Source organism: Ochotona curzoniae, unplaced genomic scaffold, assembly GCF_017591425.1.
Source record: "Ochotona curzoniae isolate NIBS_2020 unplaced genomic scaffold, NIBS_Ocur_1.0 contig_3520, whole genome shotgun sequence".
Lineage (NCBI taxonomy): Eukaryota > Metazoa > Chordata > Mammalia > Lagomorpha > Ochotonidae > Ochotona > Ochotona curzoniae.
In genome coordinates, this window is record NW_024465894.1 from 13,467,841 (window position 1) to 13,494,918 (window position 27,078).

The following is a 27,078-nucleotide window of genomic DNA, read 5'->3' on the forward strand; positions in this document are numbered from 1 at the left end:
CAGTATGCCTGTAAGCTGACTGGGGCAACAGAATGTGAGGACAACAGGCTGCTGTATCATTGAAGAGTGGCCTGCAGTGCTGCGATGCAGTGGGATGATGGGTGGGAGTTCTGGCCTGCAGCAGACAGCCCCCTGGCTTCCTGGGCTAAGTGCTGACCAGGGCCTGTGGCTGTACGTGCTCTAATCTCACAGCAGCATCTCCCCTCCATTGAACACTCTTGCCCACAGGTCTCCACCTGTACCGAGGTGGCAGGTCCACGTGGGCTGTGGTGTGACCATCATTGCCCAGGCACCAAGCTCAGAGACTCACTATGAACATAGCAGCACAACCTGCAGACTCAGGTGCTCTCTGGGAACAAGCAGACAGCTCAGACTCCGCTCCTTGCTGCTTTCAAGCTCTGTCACAGCACAGAGGACAAGAGGAAAGGAGCCGGAGACTTCTGCCCATCTGCCACCACGGGTTCTGGTGATTAACCACAGCTTCCAGGGACGGACCCATGAGAAAGGGCTGGACAGCTAGAGGCACTTCCCATTGGTGGGTCTTCCACCTCAGCAGGTCCCCTGGTGCTGGCCTCATTCCCTCAGGTGAGGTCGGGTCCTGCCCTAGTGATCCACACTCTCCTTCCTGTTTCTCCCTTCAGGTTCCCCTAGAGATGGCCCCATTACTGGCCAAGGCAAATGGACTTGAGAAAGCTGGGGCATTGACTCCCCAGCTGCAGTGTGAGGGAAGCCTGTGCTCACTCCTGAACACCTGCTGGGGTGCGGAGGCTTCAGGGTGAGGGCCACAGTGGAGGCCGGGGACTCAGCAGGGCTGGGAGAGGTGAGAAGAGCAGATAGTCTAGGACTGGGCCCTGTTTGCAGCCTCCGAAATGTCCTTCACACACTGGCAGGTCGCTCCCTGGCAGACTCTGGTGTGGCTCATGTGCTACAGATTATGACACCAAGAAGGAACTCTAAGGGAACCACAGGGCCCCCTGCCAGCTTCTGAGCTGGGATTGGGCCAGGCTGGAGCCAGGAGCCAGGAGCCTGGATACAGGGACTGGGAGCCAGGAACAGGGACCCCGGGGCCAGGAGCTGGGATATAGGAGTCAGGAGCCAGGAGCACAGTCCAAGTTCCAATTGTGGATGGCAGGAATCCCCTCAGGAGCCACAGCCAGGCATCAACCTGGACACCCAAATGCAGGGACCCAGGTATTCTAACCAGCCCCCTAACTACTAAGCTGAACTCCAGCCCCAACTTCCATGAATGAAATCAGCTGTTGGTTTTGAGGAATTTATCGACAATAGATCTGAATGTATGAGCTGAGTTGGCCAGACCACCACTCTGAGAGCCACTCCTCAAGCAACAAGTTTTGCCACAATCCCCAACTGGCCTGTCATTCACTGGGATGACAGGGGATCAGTTCCCGTTGCCATGCCCAGCAAGGGGACACTTTAAGGCATTTATTTATGCAGAGCAGATGGGAAATGAAGTAAGAACTGAACTCCATAGACTCCACCAGGAAGGTAAAGGTAAACAGTGTTTGTGAGACCACTGGCCTTGTTACACTTGGTGGTATCTCCCTGTCCACAGACAGAACCAGGGGCCCACTCTAATGCTCTATCCCAGCTCTCTGCCACGGGTGGACTCTGGTGTCCCTCCCTAGGTGGTCTCAGCAATGGCTCCCAACTCCTCCTCGTTCTTCAGGGACAGTTCACACCTCCCTTCTGCAACCCCTGCATTTCAGCACCCACGAGTGTGTCTGACGCGAGTGGGTCAGGTCTTACTGGCTGGCCTGCAGAGGCTCTGAGGATGAGGGCTGTCTTGTCCGTGTGTCTTTGGCAACCTTCCCAATCAGTGCACCAGGGGCACTGTAGGTCTCGGTCACCCCACAGAAACCTTTGGCCAAATCTTCTTTCCGATCCTGATGACGTGCTGCTGTGGCCCAGTTATACATGGCAGCAGAGAACTAATACAAAAATACCAGGTTTATTGTGGACAAGGAAGGCGAGGGGAGGCGAAGTGCTGGGAAATACAACCTAGCTGAGAGGCAGCGGATGCCCCTATACAGGGCCAGGCCCTCTGGGGGGCTCTGTGGCCTGGGCACTGCCCACTCTTGCAGGTTTCCTCCTCCTGGGGCAGCTGATCTGGGGCATCCAGGTGGGTAAACAGAGACGGATAGATCTGTAGCCAGGCAGAGGGACCAGAACTCCCCTGCAGTTGTCTGTCTTGTCCGTGAGTTCCTGCGCTGGCCTACATCCCATCCTGGCTGCAGCTGCTACCTGGGGGTGCATTCAGGGGTCATGGGGCTGGAGTTGTGGTGGAGTAGGACTGGCCCTGGGGACATCAGACTTTGAGTTAGGGATTGGTCCAACTTGCGAGTCTCAGCTTCTAGGACAGTGGCCTCGGGGGCTTGGGCCACTGCAAGGAGTGAGTGGGAGAGGCTGTGGTGCAGGTCTGCAAGTTCACGGCTGGTCTGCACAGAGCGCGCAATGTAGTCCTGCCTCTGCTTGCGCTCCAAGGTCAGCTGGGCTCGCAACAGGGCCACCTGGGGGCAGGAAAACCAAGAAGGGTAGAGTGGAGGACCCCAAATCTGCCTTACTTCTGCTCTGAAGCTACCCCTGTAGCTCTTGTTGGTACAGCGTTCTAATTCATTCATTTGAGAAAAGGAGGGAGAGAGAGATATGCAGAAAGGAACCCCATCTGCTAGCTTACTCCCCAAACACCTGCAACATTCAGGACTCAGAGCCTGGAACTCCATCTGCGAGTTTCAGGCACTTGAGCTATCACCCCGTGCTGTCACCAGGAGGGTGGAGGCAGAAGCACAGCCTGCACTTGAACTCGGGTCCTCTGGTGGGAGATGCGAGCATCCTAAACAGCCTCTTAGCTGCACCAAATGGTCACCTGCCCTTTGGAAGGTTTTAAAATACATTCTAAATTGACTAGACTGGGGGCGAGGCCTGCGTGTATTTTTTCCTCAAAGCTCCCAGGAAATTCTAATGTGGCGCCAAGGTTTAGAATCATTAACCGATCCTCCCACGGGGCTGCGGAGATGACAGGTGAAGCTAAGGGGAAGCCTAGCGACTGGCATCGAGGATTAGGGGGTGGCACGAGGTGCTGAGGGTACAGAACTTGAGGAGGTACTCTGCATCAGGAGCAAATGTTTCGGGCAGAGGGTTAAGCCATTGCTTGCAGTGTGTGCATACCATCTCGAGTGCCAGGATCTGCTAATGCACATGTGAAGGTGTGAGATGATGGTCCCAGTCCTTGGACCCCTGCCACCCACATGGGAGATCCAAATGGAGTTACAGGCTCCTGGCTGTGACTATGCAGCTAGAATGAGCGAGCGAACAGATGGAAGATTTCTGTCAATGCCTTTCTTTTTTTTTAAAGATTTATTTTATTTTTATTAGAAAGGCGGATATACAGAGAGCAGAGACAGAGAGGAAGATCTTCCATCCGATGTTTCACTCCCCAAGTGAGCAGGCCACAGGCAGGGAGCTGGAAGGGAAGTGGGGCTGCAGGGATTAGAACCGGCACCCATATGGGATCCCGGGCGTGCAAGGTGAGGACCTTAACCACTGCGCCACCGCGCCGGACCCTGTCAATGCCTTTCAAACAGATAAATCTTTAAAACGTTTTTTTCTCTGAAGTTTTTTTTTTTTTTAAGAATAAATGCCTCCTTAAATTCTTAAATATACCCAATAGATCTCTCTGGTCTCGCCTTAGACAAGGAAGTTCCTGGCTCCTGGGTTTTGCCTGGCTCAGCCCTGGCCATTTGAGGAGTGAACCAGGACATGGGAGAACTCTATCTCATTATGGAACTCTTCCAAATCAGTAAAATAAAGCTTTAAAACTCAGTTCCAGGGGCCTGGCGGCGTGGCCTAGCAGCTAAAGTCCTCGTCTTGAACATGCTGAGATCCCATATGGGCGCCGGTTCTAAACCTGGCAGCCCAGCTTTTCATCCAGCTCTCTGCTTATGGCCTGGGAAAGCAGTCGAGGATGGCCCAAAGCTTTGGGACCCTGCACCCGTGTGGGAGACCCGGAAGAAGTTCCTGGCTCCTGGCTTCGAATCAGCGTAGCTCCAGCTGTTGCGCTCACTTAGGGAGTGAATCATCTAATGGAAGATCTTCCTCTCTATCTCTCCTCCTCTCTGTATATCTGACTTTGCAATAAAAATAAATAAATCTTTTTTAAAAATCAATTCCAAACTTATCACTACTGGGCCTTGAAAAGGAGAAACTTCAGCTGAGGCCTACAAGGTCAGAAGGCACTCGACACAGTCTCCCGGAGAGGGGCAAATTGGTCCCGGCTGTGAGGCAGACCCCGCCCTGGGGCCAGGCTCCTCTGCCTCGTGTGCTGGTAGCCATCTTGCCTACCAGGATGGTGCCACCTGTGCTGGCCCGTCCTCTAAGCATTTGTGGTCTCTTCTCAGTCCTTCCCTTCCTCAGTGAGGATCTGGAGGTCTTACATGGTTCTGTCCTCTCCATTCCTACCCCGGCCAAACAAGACAGGGAGCAGGGCTTTTCCTGGCCCTCATGGGGACTGGCGTTTGCAAGGTTGGCGCTGTCTCCCTCTCCCTGTTTGAGGCACAGAGGTCCAGGGACTCAGCAGACCCTAAGGCATCACTGCCCGAGTGTGAGGGAAAGTTCCAACAGATCCTTCCAGAATGTACCTCTTTCTGTAGTTCCATCAGTTGCTTGGCCTGGGAGGAACCCTTCTGTTCTCCTTTTCCATCCTAGGGAAGAACAGCACCACGTCAGAACAGACCCTTCCACATTTGGGTTTCCTTCAGCCACCTCCTTATGGTCCTGCAGGTACTGGCAAAGACCAGACAGGCCTGAACTTCAGCTGAACCCCACGGGGCACCATGGCCTTGGGGCAAGGCAAGGCTCTGGAGGGTCCACACCGACCTAATAGGCAACACCCACAGAGACGGCACTGAATGTCCAAAGGCCAGGACACATCTGTTTCTTTGGGGCACTTTTCTACTGAACAGAAGGAACTGTGGGTCCGCTTGGTGCCTGCTTGGAGCCATGAGCTGAGGATGCAGAAGGTCTGCCCTGGTCAGCTGTCCTCAAAGGCAGGGAACAGGCAGGTCCTACCTCTGGGCTTCAGGGCTCTATAGAGATATAGATGTGGAGCAGCTAAAAGGGGGCTGGTCAGCACGGGTCCTCCCTAAACCCTTTGCACCACAAAGGGACTCTGAAAGGAGAAATGCCCTGCACCCTAACCATGTAAACAGAGCATAACAAAGAGACTGAGATCCTGGGCAGGTCTGGCTAGTGAGCACCACAGCAACCAAACATTGGGGAATCTGCCAGAAGCCCTGTGAGCCCAGCTCCTATAGGTGGGGATCTGGGAGTGACCGATCCAGGGTCCCTTTAGGGTGCAGGGCCACCGGCCTTGACTACACCTGGCCACTGATGATGGGGACACACTGAGAGCTGTCACATGGGGCGGAGCCCAGCCAGGAGGGGCACTCTCGATTGGTTGAAGCACCATATTGTGTACAAGATGGTGGCCTGAGATATGCAATGCAGAGGGTGGCTGGGGTTGGGATCTCTTAAGGTTGAGGTTGAGGCAAACAAACCTGCTGTGTGGGTGATGAAATGGCGCTTTCACTGGTCTCCTGGGCCCCTGCCCGGGACAGGCGCATGGAATCCCTCTTCAGCTTCCTCCGCTCACGCTCCACCTGCCAGGATATGGAAGAGGAATCAGGGCTCGGCTGAGTATAAAAGGACAGCCACCATGGGGACTCCTGGGCTAAAGACAGAGCCTGCCAGGACAGCACAGGAAGTGCTCCGGCATGGAGGAGGGAGTGCCAGGCCCTTGGGTCTCTGTGCAAGGTCAGCTAGTTTCTCATGCAGGAAGTGTGAGGCCTTGTGGCTGTTTGGCTCTGTCACAATGAGTCCATTCTATCGCTGCGGAGGGCAGACAGTGCCACAGGCAACGGCTGTGCTCCAGGAGAAAGGGGCCTTCAGAAGCAGCAGTGTGAGGGACTCAGCCTTAGGGATGCCTACTCTGGGTGCTGCAGGAGAAGCAAGGTGCCTGCAGGACTGTGGAGGAGGAGCTGAGGACAGCACGAGCTACTCACCTGCTCCAGGGTGCTGCGCAGCTGCAGGTTGTGGCGCTGCAGCCTGCCCCGGTCAATCTCCAGCCGAGCCACGGCCTGCTGTAGGTGTTCAAGCCTTTCTCTCCACCGTTCCTTCTCCTCCCCTCCAGGGCTGTGCTCCAGCTCCGGCTCTGCTCTCGAGACCTGTGGGGAAGAACCTGCTCGACTAGACAGCCTCTTAGGGAGGGGAGCAGATAGGGGGTTCAGGGACCCAGGTCTGGCAGGTCTGGGGTCAAGGGACCCAGTTCTCAGGGGTGGAGGATTGGGGGAGCCCCTGGCTAGTAGTCTCCTCCTGGGCCATCGGCACCACCCCAGTCCCCGGCTCACCTCTCCAGGCTGTCCGCCCTGCTCTCCCCTGGGACCCCGCTCTGCTGTGATGGTCAAGCCTGGGCTGGGCTGCCGCTCCTTCTCCAGGGCCTGTCTGGTAAGTTCCAGTTCCTCCTGGGACATTGAGGTATAGGACAGATCCACACCATGCCACCCGCAGACCCAGACCACCCAACCCTTGAGCCTTGGAAAACAGTCTGCTCTTCCCAGCAGGTGACAGGCTTATTTTTCCTGCAGCCTTGGAGTGATTCTAGTCTAGAACCTTCATTTTTATAGATGAATAGAACAAAGGAACACAGGGGTTGACCCTAGGTTGCAGAGCTAGGAGCAGAATTCCCCCACTCCCTTAGAGCCCAGTGATCGTCCTGTGCAATGATCAGGGACTCCAAATCCCAACTTCCTGAAATTTTTTTAAAAGATTTATTTATTTTTATTGGAAAGGCAAATATACAGAGAGGAAGATCTTCCATCTGCTGATTCACTCAAGTGTCTGCAACAACCAGAACTGAGCCGATCCGAAGCCAGGAGCCAGGACATTTCTCCTTGGGGTCTCCCACTTGGGTGCAGGGTCCACCCTCCCAAGCCACAAGCAGGGAGCTGGATGGGAAATGGGGCTGCCGGGACATAAACCAGCTCCCATATGGGATCCCAGCAAGTATACGGCAAGGTCTTTAGCCGCTAGGCTACCATGCTGGGCCCCCAACTTCCTGATTTATAAAACGACACCCTGGGGTGGGGAGTGGGGTCGCTGAGAAGAGAGAAAGACCCTGTGATAAAAGCCTAGGCCAGGCAGCCAACTGCGCTGACCCCTCTTCCGGCTTTGCCATGGGGTAGCCAGCCAACTTGGATAAGTTACTTTGCTCTCAGCTGTTATGTCTCAAGACAAAATGAGTTCTTCTCAGGGTAGTTTTGGAAGAAAGTGAGAATAACAGTGCCTGTCAGGGAAAGGGCTTAAAACAAAAGGTCCCACTGGGGGCTGGAGCAGTGGCTCAACCGGCTAATCCTCCTGCAAGTGCCTGCATCCCACATGGGCGCCATGTCCCAGCTACCCTACTTTCCATCGAGCTCTCTACTCATGGCCTGGAAAAGCAGCGGAGGATGGACTAAAGCTTCGGAACCCTATACCTGCACAGGAGACCCAGAATAAGCTCCTGACTCTGCTGACTCTGGATCGGCTCAACTCCAGCCATTGTGCCCATTTGGGGATTGAACCGGAGAATGGAAGATCTCTGTCTTTCCCTCTCTCTATAAATCTGCTTTTCCAACTAAAATGTATACATCTTTTTTTTTTAAGGTCCCACTGCAATGATGTGCTGCATCTAAATGACCTCCTTGAGTAAGGAGAGGGGAAGCGGCCCTGATGGCAGTTATGTGTCTGAATGTGTTCTCAGGAGATCTAACAGCCTTGCTAGGAAGGGTCCCCTGCTCAGGCATGGGCTTTTCTGCTGCAGCGCCTGTGCACTCTACAACCATTAGCCTGTTCCACAAGTTCATTCCCTATTTTATTCTAAAAACATCCAAGGGTCAGTGGAGGGGAGGAACCAACTGCAGAACTGTACCGAGTTCACACCTCTACCTGCTGCCTTCAACAGGAGCAGAAATGGGAAAGCTTCCAGAAAGCAGGTTGCTAGGGGTGCTGTCCCAGATGGGAGTAGATGGGGAGTGTTCTCTGCAGCTCAGGCAAGGGATCAGGAGATGGAGTTAATTTCCTCAGGGGAAAATGGGCTGGGTTTCTGTTGGCAAAAAAGACTGCCTCTCTGTTCTGCAGTCAAGCTACCTTTGCTGATTGAGCGTGGGTTTTATGCTCCATTCTGGGGGGTACACTGTTTTGGGGGTACACAGAAGAAATCAAACCAAGTCATGTATCAACAGCTAGGCCAAATGCCTGCCCCCAGACCTAACTAACCTTGGGTTAGACGTCAGCCATATTGTACTGCAGCTCCTTTTCTACTAGACAGAGCTCCAAGAGGTGAGGGACCATAATTGTGTTGTGCCCTGTGGACCCTCTGGGGCAGCACAGTATCCTGAAATCCACACGGGCATGTGCACGATCTCAGCTTTCTCATATCCTTGAGGGGTGAGAAGGTCCAGGGTGGCAGGGAGCCCCTGAGCTCAGTCAGATGGGGCTCTCTCCCATGGCCCTTACTGCCCATGCAGTGACTCACCAGTAATGTCTGCTGCTCTGATTCCCGCTCCAAGACTGAGGCCTGTAGGAACAGGGCCACCTCTTGCAAACTGCTGACACTGGCCTTGCTCTGGGCGAGGGACAGTGCCAAGTCCTGGGCTTTCTCCCTCCACTCGATCTCCCTGGCCTCAGTCTGCCTCAAGGCCACCTGCAGTCGCTCCAGGTCGCGCTGCAGCTTGGCACTTGACAAATCCGTTCTCGGAGACAGCTCCTCCGTGGAGGAAGCTTTGTGGTTGCGGTGCAGATCCTCTAGATCCTTCCTTTGCTGGGCCTCCCTCAGCTCCAGGAGTTCTTCTTCCTTCTGGGCCAGAGCCAACCGTAACTCCCTTAGGTTCTCATGAAGACCCGCCAGCTCTTCACCTTCCTGCCCCGAATTCCGCTTGTCTTGGTCCCTCTTGGCCAGAAACTTCTCCAGCAGCTGGCCCTGTTCCTTCTGCTGTCTCAGTTCTTTGTCCCTTTGGGTAAGTGCCTGCTGCAGCTGCTGCACGTGCTCTTGGTGTCGGAGACCCTGGTCCTGGATCTCCTCTTCTCGTGTCCTCAGGGCCTCTTCCAGCTGCCGGGCATGTGTCTGGCAGGTGACCAGGGTGGCCTGCAAAGTGGCGGTGCTAGCCTCTAGACTGTGGCTCAATTCTGTCTGCTCCAGGAGGTGCTGCTCTTTCTCCTGCAGAACAGCCTGGGCCTTGCTGAGGGCCTCCTGCAGTGCCGTGGCCTGGCCCCAGGCAGCCTCCTCCTGCCGCTGGGAGAAGTGGTTTTCTGCCCGTAGAGCTTCGAGCTCCTGGTCCCGTTCCTTAAGCATGGCCTCTGCCTTTTGCCACCTGTCCTGTAGGTCCTTGGCCTCTATGTCGCGTTCCTGGGTGTGCTCTGCACACTGCTGCTGGAGGGCCAGCAGGGCCTTCTCCTGCTCACGAGACTCTGCCCTCAGGTCTCCCAGCACCTCCTCCAGGGCCTGGACCTGGCGTCCCTCTGCTGCCAGCTCCTCCTTCAGCCTTCGCACCTGCTCCTTGTGGTCCTCCAACTCCCCCTGGCACTCCTTCAGGGCCCCCTGGGCCTGCTCCAGAGCCCCCTCAAGGGTGCTGGCCCTTTCCTTCACACTCTCCTCCTGGCATTGAGCCTGCCGTTGCTGGCGCTGCAGGGCCTCGAGTTCCTGGTTCCTCTGGGCTAGGGCTCTCTGGGCCTCTTCGAGCTGACCCTGGAACAACTGCTGCTTCAGCTCCCCTTGCTCCCTGGATTCCTGTAGGTGCCGCTGTAGGACCACTATCTCCTGCTCCCGCTGGGTCAGCAGCAGGCTGCTCTCGGCCACTTTCCTGTGCAGGCCCTGCAGCTGCTGCTCCAGCTGGCCCCTGTGCTCCTGCAGCCCGTGGATCTGCTCCTGCTGGCTCTCAACTTCCTTCTCCTTCTCCCGCAGGATGAGCTTCATGTGCTCCAGGCTCCCCCGCTGTGCTTTCCCTGGGCCCTTCCCCTCCTCAGCCTGCTCCTGTGTCGGCTGTCTATGAGAGGCCAGCTCCCGGCCTCGCTCCCTCAAGGACTGCTTGATTTGCTCCAGGTCCTCCTCCAGGATCTTGGTCTGTAGCGTCCTCTGATCTTCCAGCACCTGAATCCTCTCCTTCTGCAGCGCCAGCTCCTGGTCCCGCCTCGCGAGGTCCTGGGCCAGCTCCTGCTGCTGCCTCTCCAGCTCGCGGATCTGCTCATGCTGGGACCTCACTTCCTGGTCCCTCTCCTGTAGCTCTCTTGCCAGGAGGGTGTTGTGGCTCTCCAGCTCCTGGATCTGGCTGCTTTGCATCTGCAACTCCTGGCTTTTTTCTTCCAGGTCCAATGTGAGGTGGGTCAGAGCCACCCGTTGCATCTCCCGCTGGCCCTCCAGCTCCCCGATCACCTTCTGCTGGCACTCCACTTTGTGCTGGCTTTCCTCGAGTTCCAAGGCCAGGCATTCGAGAGTCACCAGCTGCTTTTCGAGGTCCTGAATCTGTCCCCTCTGGGACTCGATCACCTGGGCCTTCTTCTCCAGTTCCAGGAGCTGGTGCTCCAAAAGGTCCTTCTGGGTCTCCTGGTCCTTCTCGAGTTCCCTGATCTGCTCCCTCTGCACAGTTAGCTTCTGCTCTCGTTCCTGGACGGCCATAGGCAGGTGCTCTAATACGGAGCGGCACTTCTCCAGCTCCTGAATCTGTTCCTGTTGTAGGTCCACCTCCTGGTTCCTCTTCTTCAGGTCCAGGGACAGCAGCTCTAAGGCAGCCTTCTGCATTTCCCGTTGCTTCTCTAGTTGCAGGATCTCTCCCTGCAAAGTCTCTATCTCCCTTTCTTTTTCAGACAGAGTCTGGGTCAGCAGGGCCAAGTTCTCCTGCAAAGCCTTCCCTTGGGCCGCCTTCAGTTCACCCTGCTCTTGCAGGGCCTGGGCTCTCTCCCGCTCACTCTCCACCTCTTCATGTTTTAGTTTCAGTGCCGAGCGGGCCATCTTCAGGTCTTCTTCCAGGACGCTGGCCGTGCTTGCCCGAGCCCTGGCTTCTGCGACCGAGGACTGCAGATGTTCCACCTGGGTCGCCAGGTTCTCCTTGGCTGTCTGCAGTAACTCTCGCTCACTCTGGAAAGCAAGCAGCAAAGCTATCTTAATCTCCACTTCCTTAGCACTCCAAGGCTGGTTCTTCCTTTTCTCATTCTGCGGGGCACCAGCAAGGACAGGGACTAGGGGGATGGGGTGGGGAGTGATATTCCACTTAAGTCAACACTATAAGAGCCTCCCTACCGCCTCCCAAGGGTCCTATGCCCAAAAGGGACAGTGTGGCACAAATAAGAGGCAGCCCCAGATTCTGGGCCTTTAAGGCAAGGGACCAAAATCTTACTCTTCATTCAGGAGAGTAACTGGAGAAGGAGTCACTGTGACCTTAACAGTGGTGTTCTGGGACATGGGGAAAAGCTGGAAGAATCAAGTGACTTGGGCCCGGTGGCGTGGCCTAGCATCTAAAGTCCTCGCCTTGAACGCGCCGGGATCCCATATGGGCACCGGTTCTAATCCCAGCAGCTCCACTTCCCATCCAGCTTCCTGCTTGTGGCCTGGGAAAGCAGTGGAGGACGGCCCAAAGCTTTGGGACCCTGCACCCGTGTGGGAGACCCGGAAGAGGTTCCTGTTTCCCGGCTTCGGATCGGCGAAGTACCGACATACCGACAGTTGTGGTAACTTGGGGAGTGAATCATCGGACAGAAGATCTTCCTCTCTGTCTCTCCTCCTCTCTGTATACCTAACTTTGTAATAAAAATAAATAAATCTTAAAAAAAAAAAAAAGAATCAAGTGACTTGCAACAGGAAGCTGGGCCCATGATCATAAGCCAAAGTGGGGCCTGGTCCCTGAGTGACTACTCTTGAGGTAAACCTCTCCCTAAAACCAGCATCACCTTACCTGGGCTTCCATTTTCTGTAGTTCTGCTTGCCTTAGGCGGCCCTGAAGGGAGGCCACAGTCTCCTCCAGTTCCTTCAGCTCGGATTTCAAGGCACTCTGTTTTCTTTCCCACTTGGATTTTTCTTTGGGAAGAAAGGTAGTGACATCAGACTTGTTGTGGTTGGGGGTGGGGAAAGGGGGATGCAGAGGCAGATGGAGGACGGCGAAGAGAAGCAAAGGGGACAGAGCCCAGAGGAGAGAATTATATCCAGGCTCCTAGAGATTCTCTGCCTGCCAGCTGCTCCTTTCTGTCTGGGGTCCCTGATGCTGCCAGCCCAAGCCCTGCTGCCAGATCCTGACGTTTACTCATCCCGATCAGAGTTCATCCTTGGACTCCATGTGGGATTGAACTAGTGGCACTGGAGATCCCTGCCAGCCCCCTCTTCTATGATTTTGCAAAGGTTCTTAGGGACCTGGTGGCTCTGCAGGGTACCTGACCCCGACCCCATTTCTGTCACATGCACTGGAACTCAGCTCTGGAGAGACTTGACAAAAACACCCAAACGGCAGGAGCTGCCCCCTGAGTTGTTTCCATCCCTTCTGCAACAAAACCTTCAGCCTCAAGATTTTCGCCTCTCGTTTCCTTTCTGAGAGGTTATGACCCCTCCCAGCCCTTGGCTGGAGTGTGGAATGTTCTCCCTGGATCCCCTCTGCTCACATTCTCCCAGTCTTCTGCCATGAAAGGCAGAAGACCTGAGGACATGTAAGAGAAGATAAAAATAAGTAAGCAGTGTGGATAAATGGCAGAGATGTAGGATTGTATCATGTTCTCCTAGTCCCAGTCCTGGGTCTCCCTAAGAAACAAAAAATACACTTACCTCAGGCCTTGCTCTCAGTTCACCTCCCAATCTTTCTGGGCTGCCCCTCAAAAGACGCAAGAAGCACAGAAACAGATCCAGGGGCTCCCACCCCAACAGATGGTACCTCCTCATTGCAGGTTAGCTGGAGAGTTGCTGTCAGGCCTGTCACTGCCCATTCCAGGCTGCCCTCCCTCCTTGCCTCCCTGCCCGCTTGTAGGGTCTTACCTTCCTGGTTCTGGGAGAGCTGATGCTGTAGGCCCTGCAGTTCTGCCTGGAGCTGGCTCTTTGCAGCCTCAGCCTCGGTGAGACACTGTTCCAGCTTCTGGGCCTGATCCTTCAGATCATCCTGGGAAAGGACACATAGAGACAGCCTCAAACTCCTCATCTTCTACAAACCAACCCAGCCTGGCTCAAGAACTCACCTCAACCTATTTATTTATTTGAAAATAAGGTGCTCAGGCTCGGTGTGGTAGCCTAGTGGCTAAAGTCCTCACCTTGCATGTGCTGGGATCCCATATTGGTGCTGGTTCTAGTCCTGGCAGCCCTGCTTCCCATCCAGCTCCCTACTGTGGCCTGGGAAAGCAGTCGAGGACGGCCCAAAGCCTTGGGACCCTGCACCCTAATGGGAGACCCAGAGAAAGCTCCCGACTCCTGGCTTCAGATTGGTCAGCTCCAGCCATTGCAGCCATATGGAGACTGAACCAGCAGATAGAAGAACTGACTCTCCTTCTCTGTAAATCTGCCTTTCCAATGAAAAGAAATAAATCTTTAAAGAGAAATCTCAATGGTCACAAATTTGTTGAGTTGTTCTTGGAGGCTTCTGATAGCTGAGAGAAAAATGGTCCCAGAAAACACCACACATTCATGGGGGTTAGTAGTGGGGAGTACTCCTTCATGATCTTCACCCAACTAATTCTTGCCACAACCCTAAGAGACAGGGACACAAGCAGGGGCAAGGAAACCCAAATACCCAAATACTCTATTTGACATTGCTTGGGTGCTCCTGACAGAAGTGGCAGTCACCCTAACTTTACCTCAGGAATAAAACAGGCCAAACAATTGCCTGCATCTTTGTCTCACGCTTTTCAGGGGTAGGAGGGGAGCTCAAGGAAGAAGGGTGTGGAGCCTACCCGGGCCTGCTGAGTCTTCCATAGGTCCTGGTGGAGCTTGCGCAGGGCGGAGGCTACCGCCTCGGCTGAGAAGGCGGTCAGGAGAGGCCCTCTCTTAAACAGGCTCCAAGTGCCATTCTGGTCTGAAGAAATGAGGAGAAAACCTACTTGCTTGCTGTGCTATGAACACAAAGAGCCATCGTTCACTCCCCACGGGAGGTCCTTCCTCCCTTCTCAGCTGTTCATTTGTCATGTGTTTTCTGCATATCGATGGATGTGTCAGGTACTAGAGTGGGTACCATGTAACGGGTAGCTATTGTTCATCGTGCAGCTAGTAAGTGCCAGGAACTGTGTGAGCTATTTACACACATCAGGATTTCATTAATTCCTTAGGAAAATTGTGAGGTAGGTGCTTTTAATAGCTTCCTTAAATCGATAAATAAAATTCTCATTTTATACTTGAGGAAAATCAAACTCAGAGAGAAGCTAAGCAAAGGGCCAAAATATGAGGTTCAAACTCAGGTTATAATGAATTCTAGGCTCTATGGCCTTACCCCTCATGCAATATTATCTAACAAACTGCAGTCTCCCTTACCCCCTCTCCCTTGTGAGCTAGGCCTGACCTCGGCTCAAAGGACTGAGATCTTGAGTGGTTGCCTCACCTGGTTCAGGGGCCCAGAGGGAGGGAGCAGAGTCTCCCCCGGCCCCTATCTCAGGCCTGCTCTCACAGAGAGACCCCAGCGCCTGCTGCAGCACCGAGTAGAGGCTGGCCAACTGGGCCTGTGCATGGCTCCCAGGCTGCTGCTCAGCGGCCAGGGCCTCTAGCCGGCTCTCCGTGCTGCGCAGCTGCAGTTGGAGCTGGGCTGCCTTGGTTTCCTGGGCCCAAAGGGAAGCTCGCAGTTGCTTCTCTGTGACCCGAGAGGCCTCCAGCTCCTCCAGCAGCTGTGCTTCCTGGGTCAGAAAGTCGGCCTCCTTCTCCTTCACCTCCTGCCTCAGTAGTTCCACCTGCCGGGGAGGAAGCACACTTAGCCTGAGCATAGAGTGGGTACCCTGTCCTGCTGCTCCCAGGCCTGACCACACTCAATCCCTGTACCAACTCTTAGCTGGATGGGGAGGATTACTACCATTTCCTGAATGCTTCGTGTGCTACTAACACTAACCTTGCCTTACATGAAGGAACTGATACCCTCACAACCAGGAAGCTGTGGTACTGACAGTCAAACTTGGGACTAAGAGCCCGACCTGGGTCCTTGTGAAATCCCTCCCTCTAGACCAGCACTGCCAAAAGGACTTGGGAGGAGCTCAGATTTTCACCTTCCCTTCAACTGCCATCTCCCTCCAAGCAAGGCCCTGGGAGGGGATGCTCTCCCCAGGACAGGCTGGAGATGCCTGCCTGTCACCATGCTGATCCTAGCAGGATCTACACTCGACCTGGGTTCTCATCGCTGTGATCTACTGTCTGCTGCTTACTCCCCGATCCGTCCCTTCCAAGTTTCCTCTTCTCTGTACCCAATGTTGGGATCTGGTTGTCAGCAGATTGGGTCATCTGGCTGTGGCCTACCTGCTCTGGACTGTTACTAGGTGGCTCAAGTACCCTTACTGCCAGCAGCTCAAACATACTAGGAAGTGGCTGGGCTGGAATGAGGCTTTTGTGGCTTCTGCTGCTTTGGGTATTAATTCTGGGCTCTCAGGTTCTACACAAAGGATGTTCTCAAGTCCCCATCCTGCCTCGCCTGGCTTTTGCCTTCATGCCATAGATGTTGGGGTACCAGCCTATCTTCATTAGGGAAAAGAGAAGAGACTGACTGAGCAATCCCCTCACACACACACACACGGCTCAGGGGCAGGGCAGGAGCACCTGGGCACTGAGCTCCCTCTGTCCTTCCTGAGCCTCCTGTACGTCCTCACGCAGGGAGCTCAGCTCTTCTTGCTGAGCAGAGTCAGCCTCTTCCAAGACGAGGAGTCTCTGTTCCTTTTCCGCCAGCGACAGAGTCAGGCTGAGAAGAGAGGAGGTCAAAGGGCCAGGCCATTCTCTGAGAGCATGAAAATCTACCTGCTCATCTAACTGTTCTAAACACAGCTTTAAGAATTAAAATAGAAGTAGCAATGACAATGACTACCTAGGGTTCCATCTCACCCCTTTGCCTAGATGGCTCCATTTCATTTTTCAATGTTCAGCTTAAATGCAACCTCCTATGAAAGCATTAGCTAACAATTAATAAAGTCGGTCTCCTTTCTCTCATTTCTGTTTCACAACCTTACTTTTTTCCTTCTCACGTGTCAAACTCTGTAATAATTTGTTCAAAGAAATATTTAGTCTTCCCTGCAACACTACAAATTCCAATGAGACACGCTGTCTTGTTCACCACTGTATTACCAACTCTGGCATAGTGCCTGGTGCATAATGGGTACTTTCAATAGACACGTTAAATGAATCTGGGAGAAGCTTTGAGAATAGGGACCACATCTTTATCACATGGTTATATCTGTGTATCAGAGTAGCAGACTGAAAGACTGGATGATCTAAACAAAGACTTGTCAGTGTCACAGTGACCACTGCGGCCACAAAGGCAAATCTACCTCCACGCAGTGTAACTCACCTGGCCTTCTCTCTCTCTAGCTCCTCTTGAATCTGGTTATACTCCTGGGCCTCTCTCAGCTTCTCCTGAATTGCCTGTTTCAACATTCTCTGGGAGTCATCTTGGGTAAGCAGCTGAGACTTCAAGTCCTCCACCTGGAAAATTAAGTGGGTAAAAGGTGAGATGGCAGGCAAGACGGCAAATAGGAAGATGTTTTCAGGCTAAGATCTTTGGATCGTCCACAAGTTCCACAGTCAGCAGCCCAGTTTCAGGGCTCTATCTTCTACACACCGTTCTTAAGCAACACATCCGTTTCTCCTGGTTATCTGTCACCCTGGCCTCATATGCACTACGTAACAGCAGGCATGAATAAAAACAAAACAAACAAAAAAAACAGAAAGAACAATACCAAAAGGCAAAGCAATGGGCAAGTGAAGAGTGAGAATGTAGCTTTTTAAAATGAAAAAAACAGAACATTATCTGAGAATGGGAAAGCAACCTGGTTCCTGAAAACATTGGACTTAGATGGAGGTTGGGAAGAACAATCGAAACTGGGATTGCTGGAGGCAAATCCAAGCCCGGTGATCACTGCAGAGGAGAGACTGCTAGGCCGGGGCCCTGAGGGGCATGTGCTTGGCTCCGAGCATCCTTCAACTGTCCCCTCAGCACCAGGCTGCCCCGACCCTCCCGAGCTCAGGCAGCAGGGCCAGGACTCCCTCATCCTGTGGAAGCCAGGAGAAAGGCAGGCACCTGCTGCTGCAGGTCTGTCTTATCCTGCAGCAGAGCACTGCCCTCTTGGCGGAGAGCAGCGAGGTCTTCCCTGTGCTGCCGGGCAGCCTCCTTCAGCTCCTGCTGAGTCTCCCGCAACTGGGTCTGCAGCAGCTCAGTGGTCTCCTGCAGAGGGAGAAAGTACCAGTGAACATAGGAAAGCTCCCACGGAGGAGCTTTCAACAATCTAGGGGATATAAATGCGGTTCTTTTTGGTGGGATTAGCAGAGGCTGAGGTGGAGCCAGTCGGCATGCTATTCCACCTCACATCCTTGCCTCCTGCTCCCTCTCTTCCATTAAAACATGCATGGGCTCACCCGGGTTCTCTAGTCATGGCGCATGAGGTGGCAACAGTCTGTTACCCAGGCCATCACACAGCCTGCTGACCACTGGATACCAGGACACCCTACAAACACACAAGCTATGCTCCACTGGTGTGCCATCCAATAGCTCCTACTGTCCTACAACAAACCCAGGCGCCCAGTGTGACTAACAGTGGGTTCCCACCTACCCCGTTCCTCCCACTGAGCCCCTGGCACTGCAGCCACACTGCCTCCTTTCTGCATTTCAAACTCCTCAGACACTTTCTGTCGGTACTAGGCCTTCTGCTGCCTCAGGATGCAAGGTTCTTCATTGAGGGCCCGGTGCAGTGGCCTAGCGTCTAAAGTCCTTGCCTTGCAAGCACCAGGATTCCATATGGGCACCGGTTCTAAATCTGGAGGCCGCATTTCCCATCCAACTCCCTGCTTCCGGCCTGGGAAAGCAGTCAAGGACAGCCCAACTCCTTGGGACCCTGCACCCACACGGGAGACCCAGGAGAGGCTCTGTGCTCCTGACTTCAGATTGGCTCAGCTCCGGCTGTCGTGGCCACTTGGGGAGTAAATCAACGGACAGAGGATCTTCCTTTCTGTCTCTCCTCCTCTCTGTATATTTGCCTTTCCAATACAAATGAAATAAATCTTAAAAAAATAATTTTTCTAAAAAAGATTTTATTAAGATATGCAGAGTTGTGAAGTTATCATCACAGTCTGCTTTATAAGCACTTTCATCACCCCAAGAAAAACTATATCTCAGGGGAATCAGACAGGATGCCACGTGGGACCTCACATCCCACATCAGTGCCTAGGTTCAAGTTCACTTATTTGTTTTTTGAAGGATTTATTTTTATTGGAAAGGCAGGTTTACAGAAAGAAGGACAGACAGAGAAGGATCTTCCTTCTGCTGGTTCACTCCCCAAGTGGCCAAAATGGCTGGAGCTGAGTCAGTCTAAACCCAGGAGCCAGGAACTTCTGGGTCTCCCATGCGGGTACAGGGTCCCAAGGCTTTGGGCCATCCTCCACTGCTTTCCCAGGCCATAAGCAGGGAGCTAGATGGGAAGTAGAGTAGTCGGGACATTAACTAGTGCCCATATGGAATCCCAGCGCATGCAAGGCAAGGACTTTAGCCACTAGGCTACTGCGATAGGCCCTCTAGCTTCCTTCTAATACACACAGCAGGTGTTGGACCAAGTCCTTAGTCCCTGCCACCCAAGTGGGAGACTTGAATTGAGTTCCCAGCTTCTGGTTTCAACCATGCCTTTTCTGGACAATTCATATCGAACGAGTCATGATATGTGGCCTCTGTGAATTATTCCCTTTGCTTAACAAGATTTTTTTCAGGGCTCAGCTATCTTACTGGCTTTTTTTTTTTTCAATCTTTAGATCTCTGTTTACATATCACTTTCTAGGTAGTCCCATGCCCAAGGCAGCCTTCTCTGACTCACTCTCAATCATATCCTATCTATTTATTTCCTTTACAGCCCCGCACCACAATCTAGAATTTTCTCATGTAGTCTGGGTCTGCTTATTTTTCATCTGTCTCTGCCACTTGAGAGTGGGAGTTGTATCTGTCACGATGAGTGTCAGGGCACACCTGACATGGGTGCTGTCACACGTCAGCATGTTGCACAGGACAAGGTGCGTAAGAAGTGTCAAGGAATGATGCCCATGCCACATGAGGGAATGCCTGCCCCTGCCCATACCTGCTCCCTTAACTTCTGGGCTTTCATGTCCTGTCTCAGCCGTTCCAGTTGCTGACTGGCATCCGCCAGTTCCTTCTGGGTCCGCAGCAGAGTCTCCAGGAGGGACACTCTCTCCTTCTCCGTTTCCAGTTGCATCTGTGGAGGGGCAGGATGGGCAAGGGCTTGCTGGCTCAGAGTTATCATGCTCTCTGATGAGGCCACAGGTGTGTCCTGGCCGTGCGGGGACAGGCAGAGGAAGGTCTGGGTCCATTGCATCAGAACCAGGAAGTTCAAATCTAGCTGCTGGTTTGCTCCCTGGCAGGATGTGGTGCAGTCAGCCCTCCCTCAGGAAGTAGGACGTGCTGTGAGCCCTGTACTGATGTTGTGGGTTACCCTGCTCACCGCAAGCAAGAGGAGCAGCCACACTCTCTGCCGGAAGCCCGTCTGTAGCACCCCGAAAAGGAGGGGACCAAAACACCACTCCTCCTAGCTGCCCACCTGGCACAGGGCACTCTCGGCCTGGGTCCGCTCCTCCTCCCTCTGTGCCCGGATGGCGTCAGTTTCTGCCTGCAGCTCCTGCATTCTTGTGTCCAGCTCCTGCTTTTCCCTCTCAAGGCTCTCCAGGGCCTTGGCCAGCTCCTGCTGGTGCCGGGAGCGCTCCTTCTCCTGGCCGGAGAAGGCAACCCCATTAGAACCGCATGCACGAGGAGAGGAAGTAGGAAGGGGGGGGGGCTCCCTGACTCCTCATGAGCGTGTGCCTTGGTACCTCTCTAAGCCTGGAACCCCTTCCTGGTCTAGCTCAAATTAATGAGTCAAATGGGATTTATAAACAATCAAATTATTAGTATATGTGAAAGTATCTTCTGTCCCTCATATAAACCACAAATACCTGTTCTCTGCAAAGAGACCACAGCATACCTGACCGCTCTAACAATGAGCTGGGGAGGTGACTGGGCTCAGCCCACTCTCCCATGCTCAGAGTTGCTGACATGAGACTTGGCCCAGCATGAAGTGGTCCCTACTTTGTATACAAGATTAGGACAGGGAGTCTGGTTCTCCCAGAGGTCCAGCATTGGCCAAAGCCCTCCTGTCTCCTAGCACACTCTTTTTGGTTCCCGGGACATGGTGGTAGGCACGGAAGTCAGACTGCCCAGGTGGCAGTCAGTTGATTTCTAACTATCATGGTCCTCAGTCTCCTCATTAATTAAAAAAAAAGGGGGAGGATGGAATACTCTGAGAATTGAGCTAAATCACTTTATTTCTTTTAAGGACTTATTTATTTTGAAAGGTACCCTGTAGTGAGATAAATTTTTTTAAATGATTTACCCATTTTTGTATGAAATTAAATTTTTACAGAGAGAGCAAGAGAGAGATCTTCCAACCACAGGTTCAGTCCTCAAATGGCTGCAACAGCCAGAACTGAGCTGATCTGAAACCAGGAATCTACAGCCTCCCCAAGGTCTCCCACACAGGCGCAAGAATCTGGGCCATCCTCTGCTCTTTTCAGCCAACATAATCATGACTAAAGGAAATTATACTTCAAGCAGAAGGAAAATAAATCCAAATAAAATCTAATATGCAACAAGGATCTGTGAATAAGCAAATCTGTCACAGTGTCTAAACAAATATTGACTGTATAAAACAATTTAAAATGATTCACTTGCGGTGCTAAATTAATGAGAATTGAATATATTAAAATGACACTGTCAGGGAATGTGAATACAGATGGGGCACGGTTGTTATGTAGCTGGTAAAGCTGCCATCTGCAACACTGGCATCCTATGTGGGTGCTAGCTTGAGTCCCAACTACTCCAGTTCAGATGCAACTCCCTACTAACGGCTTGGGAAAAGTAGCAGAGGGTGATCCAGCTGTTTGGGACCTTCCACCCACATGGGTGATGTGGCAGAGGCTCGCTCTTAGCTCCTGGCTTCAGCCTGGCCCAGCATTCACTGCTGCAACTATCTGGGAAACAACCTCTCTTTCTCTCTCTCTCTCTCTAGCTCTTTCAAACAAATGAATAAATACATCTTTAAAACAAAACAAAAGACAAAAGAAAAACAGTTCTGAATTGGGCAAGAATGCATCAGAAGTATTCCTCAGTCCCATTTATATCCTGGGATCAGTTTATTAATCCTCAATCTGAGAGTTCCCTCTTCATTCTCTGTATACACCAAAAGAACAATAACCACACAGAGTTCATTTTTGCCAAGAACTTAGTAATAGTTGTATATTAACAAGTTTAAGATTTTAATTAGATTTTAACTAAGGTGACCAAATTCCACTCTTCTGAGCAGCAGTTTCTGGACCAACAGTCAGCAGGCCGTGTCCTCACAAAGGAGAGACTACCGGCCTCTCCCATTCCCCAGCCACACCCACCACCTACCCAGCTCTCCTGAAGCCGGCTCACTTCTTCCTCGTGGGCCACCTTCTGCTGTTCCAGGGCAGCCTGCCCTTCTTGCTCAACCTGGACCAGCCTTCTGGCTGCTGCATGCTGCTCCTGCTCTGCCCGGTTCCGTGCAGTGTCCAGTTCCACCTTCAGACACCTCACTTCTCCTAAGATGTCCGGGGCAGGATCAGCTCTGGGAGCACCTGCCTCTCTCCTTTGATCTAATCACCTTCTCCCTCTCCCAGAGTCTCCATGTGCATCTCAGAGGCCCTGTCCCTGGCTTGAGAAGAACCTCCAGGAGCCTCCCATGGCCTTGCCAGCTCTCACCACCCCACAGGATGTGACACGCGCTATCCCAGAAAGCATCTCACCTTGGATTACTTCCTTGGCTTGAGTGATAGCCTCAATCTGGACTTCCAGCTGCCCCTTGGTCACTTCCATCATAGAATTTTGCTGCTGGGCCTCAAACAAAGTGCTCTCTAGTTGCTCCTTGGCAGAGCTGTGAGATCAGGAATCAGGAGGAATTTTTACACACTAAGCCCCCACCCTCTCCCAGTGATTACCTGGTGAGGGGAGCCATTATAAATCCAGAACTCATTCAGACTTGGGACATAGAGCCTCGCATGGCCACCTCTTGCCGTGACAGTTCTCTGTGTTTGGCCCTACCTGAGGCCCAGCAGTTGCTCAGTGAGGTCCTGGCGATCCCGCTCCACAGCCTGCAGCCGCACCTCTAGAGACGCTCTTTCTCGTACGAGGGCCTCCTTCTCCTGCACCATCCTGGCAAGCACTTCTTCCTGTCGCTTTGCATCCTGCTGCAGCAGCTCCAACTGAGCCGCAGCTGCCTCCTGCTGGTGCTGTACCTGAGGGGAAGAAGTGGGTGACCTCCAGGACAGAGCAAAGGCAGGGGTAGGGCCACAGGCTCAGGGACTCCGGGCCCATGTCTGTGAGCCCTGAGCATTGTGCACTCAGACCGAGAGGCATGTGGCCCTTTCTCTGACAAACCCATAGAGTGCCCAGTGCAGGAAGGATGCTGCCTGTGAAAAAGACCCTGAGCCAGAGACAGCAAGAGTCTTAGCTTTGGGAAGTCAAGACACACAGATATTAACAGGAAGAAAGTGCTTGGTGTCCTCAGAAAAGGAGACTGTATAATTACCAAGGTGGTAAGAGCTCTGGGAGAGAAAAAAGAGGACTTTACAACCAGGTCCATCACTGGCTCTGAAACATTTCCTGAGCCCCCCTGCCACTGTGACCAGGCTGCAGGAATGAAAACAAGTGAAATGAGATAGATAACAGTAGTGTGAAGAATGTGATGATCAAAATAAATAGGCAGTCTTCTGAGAGCTTATACCAGAAGCACATAGGTTATGAAACAGTGGGGAATCCATGAAGGAATCCTATAGGAATTCTCTTACGTTATGGCACAGTGAATTAACCTGCTGCTACTTAGGATACCTACAACCTGTACTGGAGTACCTGCATGTAGCCCTGGCTCCTCTTGTGTTCCACCTCTCTGCCATGTGCCAAGGAAGCAGCAGACGCCCAAGCATGTGGGTTTGTCACCCACACGGGAGACCAGGATGGAGGTCCTGGTTCCTGGATGGGCCTCGCCTGGCCTGGCTCTGGCTGTTGTAGGCATTTGGGGAGCAAACCAGTGGATCAAACTTTCCTCTGTCTCTCCCTCTCTCTGTCACTCATTCAAAACAGTGGAAGACACATCGCAAACTGATAACACGGTTCTTTTGTTGACAGTGAGATGTGCTTTCTGAATCATGACTCTACCATTTGCATTTTATTTTTACAATGAGTATGTCTTATGGCTTAATGTGATGTCAATTTTTCTTTTTTTCTTAAAACTTATTTTCTTACTGAAAAATCAGATATACAGAGAGAAGAGACAGAAAGATTTTCCATCCATTGATTCACTCCCCAAGTGGCTGAAATGGCTGGAGCTGAGCTGATCTGAGGAGCAAGGAGGAGCTTCCTCCAGGTCTCCCACACAGGTTCAGGGTTCCAAGGCTTTGGGCTATCCTCGACTGCATTGCCAGACCACAGGCAGGGAGATGGATGGGAAGTGGGGCTGCCAGGATTAGAAACAGCACCCATATGGGATCCCGGTGCATTCAAGGCGAGGACTTTAGTTGCTAAGCTACCGCATCTGGCCTGATGATGTCCGTTTTGTCTTCTCACCTCATTTAGCTTCTCTTGCATTTCTCCCCTCTCTTCTTGGACACTCCTGAGGTTTGCTTGCAGCTCAGCCCCGGCCTCCTCTGCCTTCTGCAGCTGAGCCTCCAGATGAGTTTTTTCTTCCCACAGGGCTTCCCTGCTCTGCTCGGCCTCCACCAGGTCTGCCTGCAAGTTGCTCCGTGCCTGCTCTGCCGCCTCCATTCTGCTGCACACAGACTGCTTCTCCTGCTCTAACTGCTCAACAAAAATCCAGAGAGGGGAGTGGGGCAGCAAAAACAAGTGGTTAGGTTCAGGCAGAAAGTGAAACCCAAGAGAGGTATGAATCTGTTTGACAAAGATGACCACGGGTATACTTTTAATTGAGTAGGGGACGTCCATTCATTTGATTTAAAGTCTGTATTTCAGGGACTAACTGGACGGGAGGCTGGGAATGATGATGAAAATGCCAAAATTGCTTCTCAAGAATTCAGAATCCTGGAATATAGAACATTTCTAGAGCTCAGGTGAAGCCAGAGATTTCTTTGATAAAATTACAAGTTAAATTTGTAACCTTGGGAGAAGATTCACTGGGACTTGGCTCCTCACCAGACCCTTGGCTGTTGATCGTTCTGAACTTACTAACAGGATTAAGAACCTGGACTTTTCTCCCCAGAACCTGGGATCCTTCCCAGCTCAGGTGATTCACCGTTCAAGCGCAACGGTGGGGCTGCTGCATTTCTAGTGGCTAAGTCTGATCTGGATTGTCTGAGCAGCCTAAGTCCCCTAGAAGCTGATCTATCCATTAAAGGCCCTACTCTATTGTGAGAATCAGCTGCTTCTGTCACTGGCTGGTCCGCAGACAGGACCCAGCCCTGGCCTGGAGACCAAAGACATAGCTGCTCACCTGGAGAAGCTGCTGGTTCAGCCCAACTTTGTCTAAGGCCAAAGCCTCATTTAAGGTGCTCAGTTTGACAGCTGTAGCCCGAAGGTCCGCTGCCTCTGCCTTCAGGCTGTTCTCGGAACTTGACAGCTCTGCAATGGACTGTTCTGCCTGAAAATCAAAGAAGATGGGAGCGTTTCCCATTTCCGATTCTCCCACCACAGAAAATGGTCCAGTGTCAACACCTGCTTGTACCTTCTGGGCAGAAATCACTGCCTCTCTTGCATACTCAGCATGCTGCTCTCTCGCGAGGAAGGCAGGAGCCCACAGACAAGGCCCAGATGGAAGGTTCACAAACAAGTATAAACGTAATGACACCACAGAACATGGAAACAAAAAGTGCTGTGGGAACTCAAACACAGTATGAATTCTGTTCGGGAGAGTTAAGGTAGAGGGGTTGACACGTGGAGTAGTCTCAGGCAAGGTACGGTACGCAGTTGGCGGAGGAGAGAAGCCAACCAGGTACAGAGCAAACTGCTCACAGAGTCACAAAAGAACACGGCACCTCTGACGACACAGTTGATGATATGTGGCCAGGGCAAAGGGCACAGAGTGAGGATGGGCTTGGGGGTGGAACAGGAGGCCAGAAACACAGTATGGTACAGTTGGCAAGGGGTTTTGAATATGGCATTACAGAGCAGCAAAGCAAATAAATGTTTTTAAGAGACTGACATACCCAGACAGATACTTTAACTTTTTATAATTCCAACACAGAGGTTGTGTTGGGAGTGAGGGAACCCAGCGGCAGATGGTAATTGAGCAAAGAAAAAGGAACCAGTCACAACGTGAAGAGCAGGGGTTGAGGTGGGGACACAACTCTGTAAACTGCCCACCCACAACTGAAGAGGAGGCCGACGACGCACCCTGGACAACGCTGCGGTCACTTCCGCTTGCTCTTGCCTCAGTAACTCCCCCTCTAGACGGCTCGACTCCAGGGCTTCCCGAAGCGTGATCACTTCACTGAGCGACTGTGACTGTTTGGCTTCCAGGACAGCCAGCATCTCCTGGCTAAGATGAGAGGAGAAGGGGCATCTAGTAGATGTCTCGGGGAGTGGCCACACGCCGAAAGGTAACAGAAGTCTAATTACCTTTACCGTGCAACAGAATAAGAAAGGTTTCTAAGAACAGACTGGAAAAGATGGTTGGGCCTGGAGCTGTGGCACAGTGAGTTAAGCTGCTTTCTGCAGTGCTGGCCTCCTATATGGATACCAGTTTATGTCCCAGCAGCTCCACTTCTGATCTAGCTCCCTGTTAATGGCTTGGGAAAGCAGTGGAAGATGATTCAAATGATTGGCCCCCCTGCACTCATGTAGGAGACCTGGATGAAAACTCCTGGCTCCTGGCTTTGGCCTGACCTGGCCCTGGCATTGTGGCCATTTAGAAAGTAATCAGTGGACAGAAGATATATCTCTCCTACTTTCTGTAACTTTTACTTTCAGATAAATCTTTTTTTTATTGCTAAACTATATCACATGAATAAACCACAGTGCAGAACAGTATAGTTTGATATAAACATTTACATATAATAGTATATACTATATAAATGTACATATATTCTATTATACACACACTATGTGTATATATATATATATATATGTGTGTGTGTCTTCCTCAAATTAAAGCTCCTTATGCAAGAAAACAAGTAAAAAAAATAATTTATGCTTATATCTGCATGAGGTGCCCACATTCTCCACCAAAAAAATAAATGTATATGACAGGCAGGAACACAGACAGAGCTCCCATCTGTTGGTTCACTCCCCAAATACCCAAAACAGCTGGTGTTGGGGCTGGGCTAGACCAGACAAAACCAGGAGCCAGGAACACAACCCAGGTCTCTTAGAAAGGTGGCAGAAACCCAAGCACTTGAGCCACACCACTGCCTCACAGGACCTACACTGGCAGGAAGCTACAGTCGGAAGCCAGAGTTGGGCACTAAACCAGGGACTCTGAGGCGGGATACAGCCATCAGATGTCCATCCTGATGTTGACTTTGAAGTCATATAGACATATTACCAGGTCAGATAAATTTAAAAACATGCGACTGTCTGCCCCTCCCCTTGGTTCAAGGGAGATCATTCCAAGCATGAGCCATGCCCTGCACAGCAGCCCTTCAGGCTCCCAGGATCACACCTCCTACGTGCAGGAAGGCCTGGAGTCCACACGCAAGGCCGTAGGGAAAACGTCAACCATGAAGCAGATACATCTTGGAGTGGGTATTTGGCCCAGTGGTAAAGAGGTCACCTAAGACATTACACCCTACACTGCAATTGTTTGGGTTTGAGCTGCAGCTCTACTTCT

At 52.3% G+C, this 27,078-nt stretch overlaps 1 protein-coding gene across 1 annotated transcript in view; it reads right to left on the bottom strand.

The window, feature by feature from the left end:
- Positions 1-1,950: 1,950 nt before the first annotated feature.
- The window catches only part of CEP250 (centrosomal protein 250), a 38,876-nt gene continuing 13,748 nt past the window's right edge, over positions 1,951-27,078 (bottom strand). The window contains exons 13-33 of the mRNA XM_040981571.1: positions 25,644-25,788; positions 24,745-24,891; positions 23,865-24,095; positions 22,344-22,537; positions 22,049-22,176; positions 21,675-21,844; positions 19,789-19,956; positions 19,312-19,446; positions 17,274-17,417; positions 16,545-16,678; positions 15,803-15,941; positions 14,607-14,949; positions 13,966-14,087; positions 13,061-13,181; positions 11,997-12,118; positions 8,588-11,182; positions 6,423-6,536; positions 6,078-6,224; positions 5,574-5,675; positions 4,656-4,718; positions 1,951-2,528 (exon numbers count right to left, since the gene is read on the bottom strand). Of these exons, the coding sequence (XP_040837505.1) occupies positions 2,259-2,528; positions 4,656-4,718; positions 5,574-5,675; positions 6,078-6,224; positions 6,423-6,536; positions 8,588-11,182; positions 11,997-12,118; positions 13,061-13,181; positions 13,966-14,087; positions 14,607-14,949; positions 15,803-15,941; positions 16,545-16,678; positions 17,274-17,417; positions 19,312-19,446; positions 19,789-19,956; positions 21,675-21,844; positions 22,049-22,176; positions 22,344-22,537; positions 23,865-24,095; positions 24,745-24,891; positions 25,644-25,788 (5,734 nt within the window). The 3' untranslated portion in view covers positions 1,951-2,258. The remainder of the gene's footprint in view (positions 2,529-4,655; positions 4,719-5,573; positions 5,676-6,077; positions 6,225-6,422; positions 6,537-8,587; positions 11,183-11,996; positions 12,119-13,060; positions 13,182-13,965; positions 14,088-14,606; positions 14,950-15,802; positions 15,942-16,544; positions 16,679-17,273; positions 17,418-19,311; positions 19,447-19,788; positions 19,957-21,674; positions 21,845-22,048; positions 22,177-22,343; positions 22,538-23,864; positions 24,096-24,744; positions 24,892-25,643; positions 25,789-27,078) is intronic.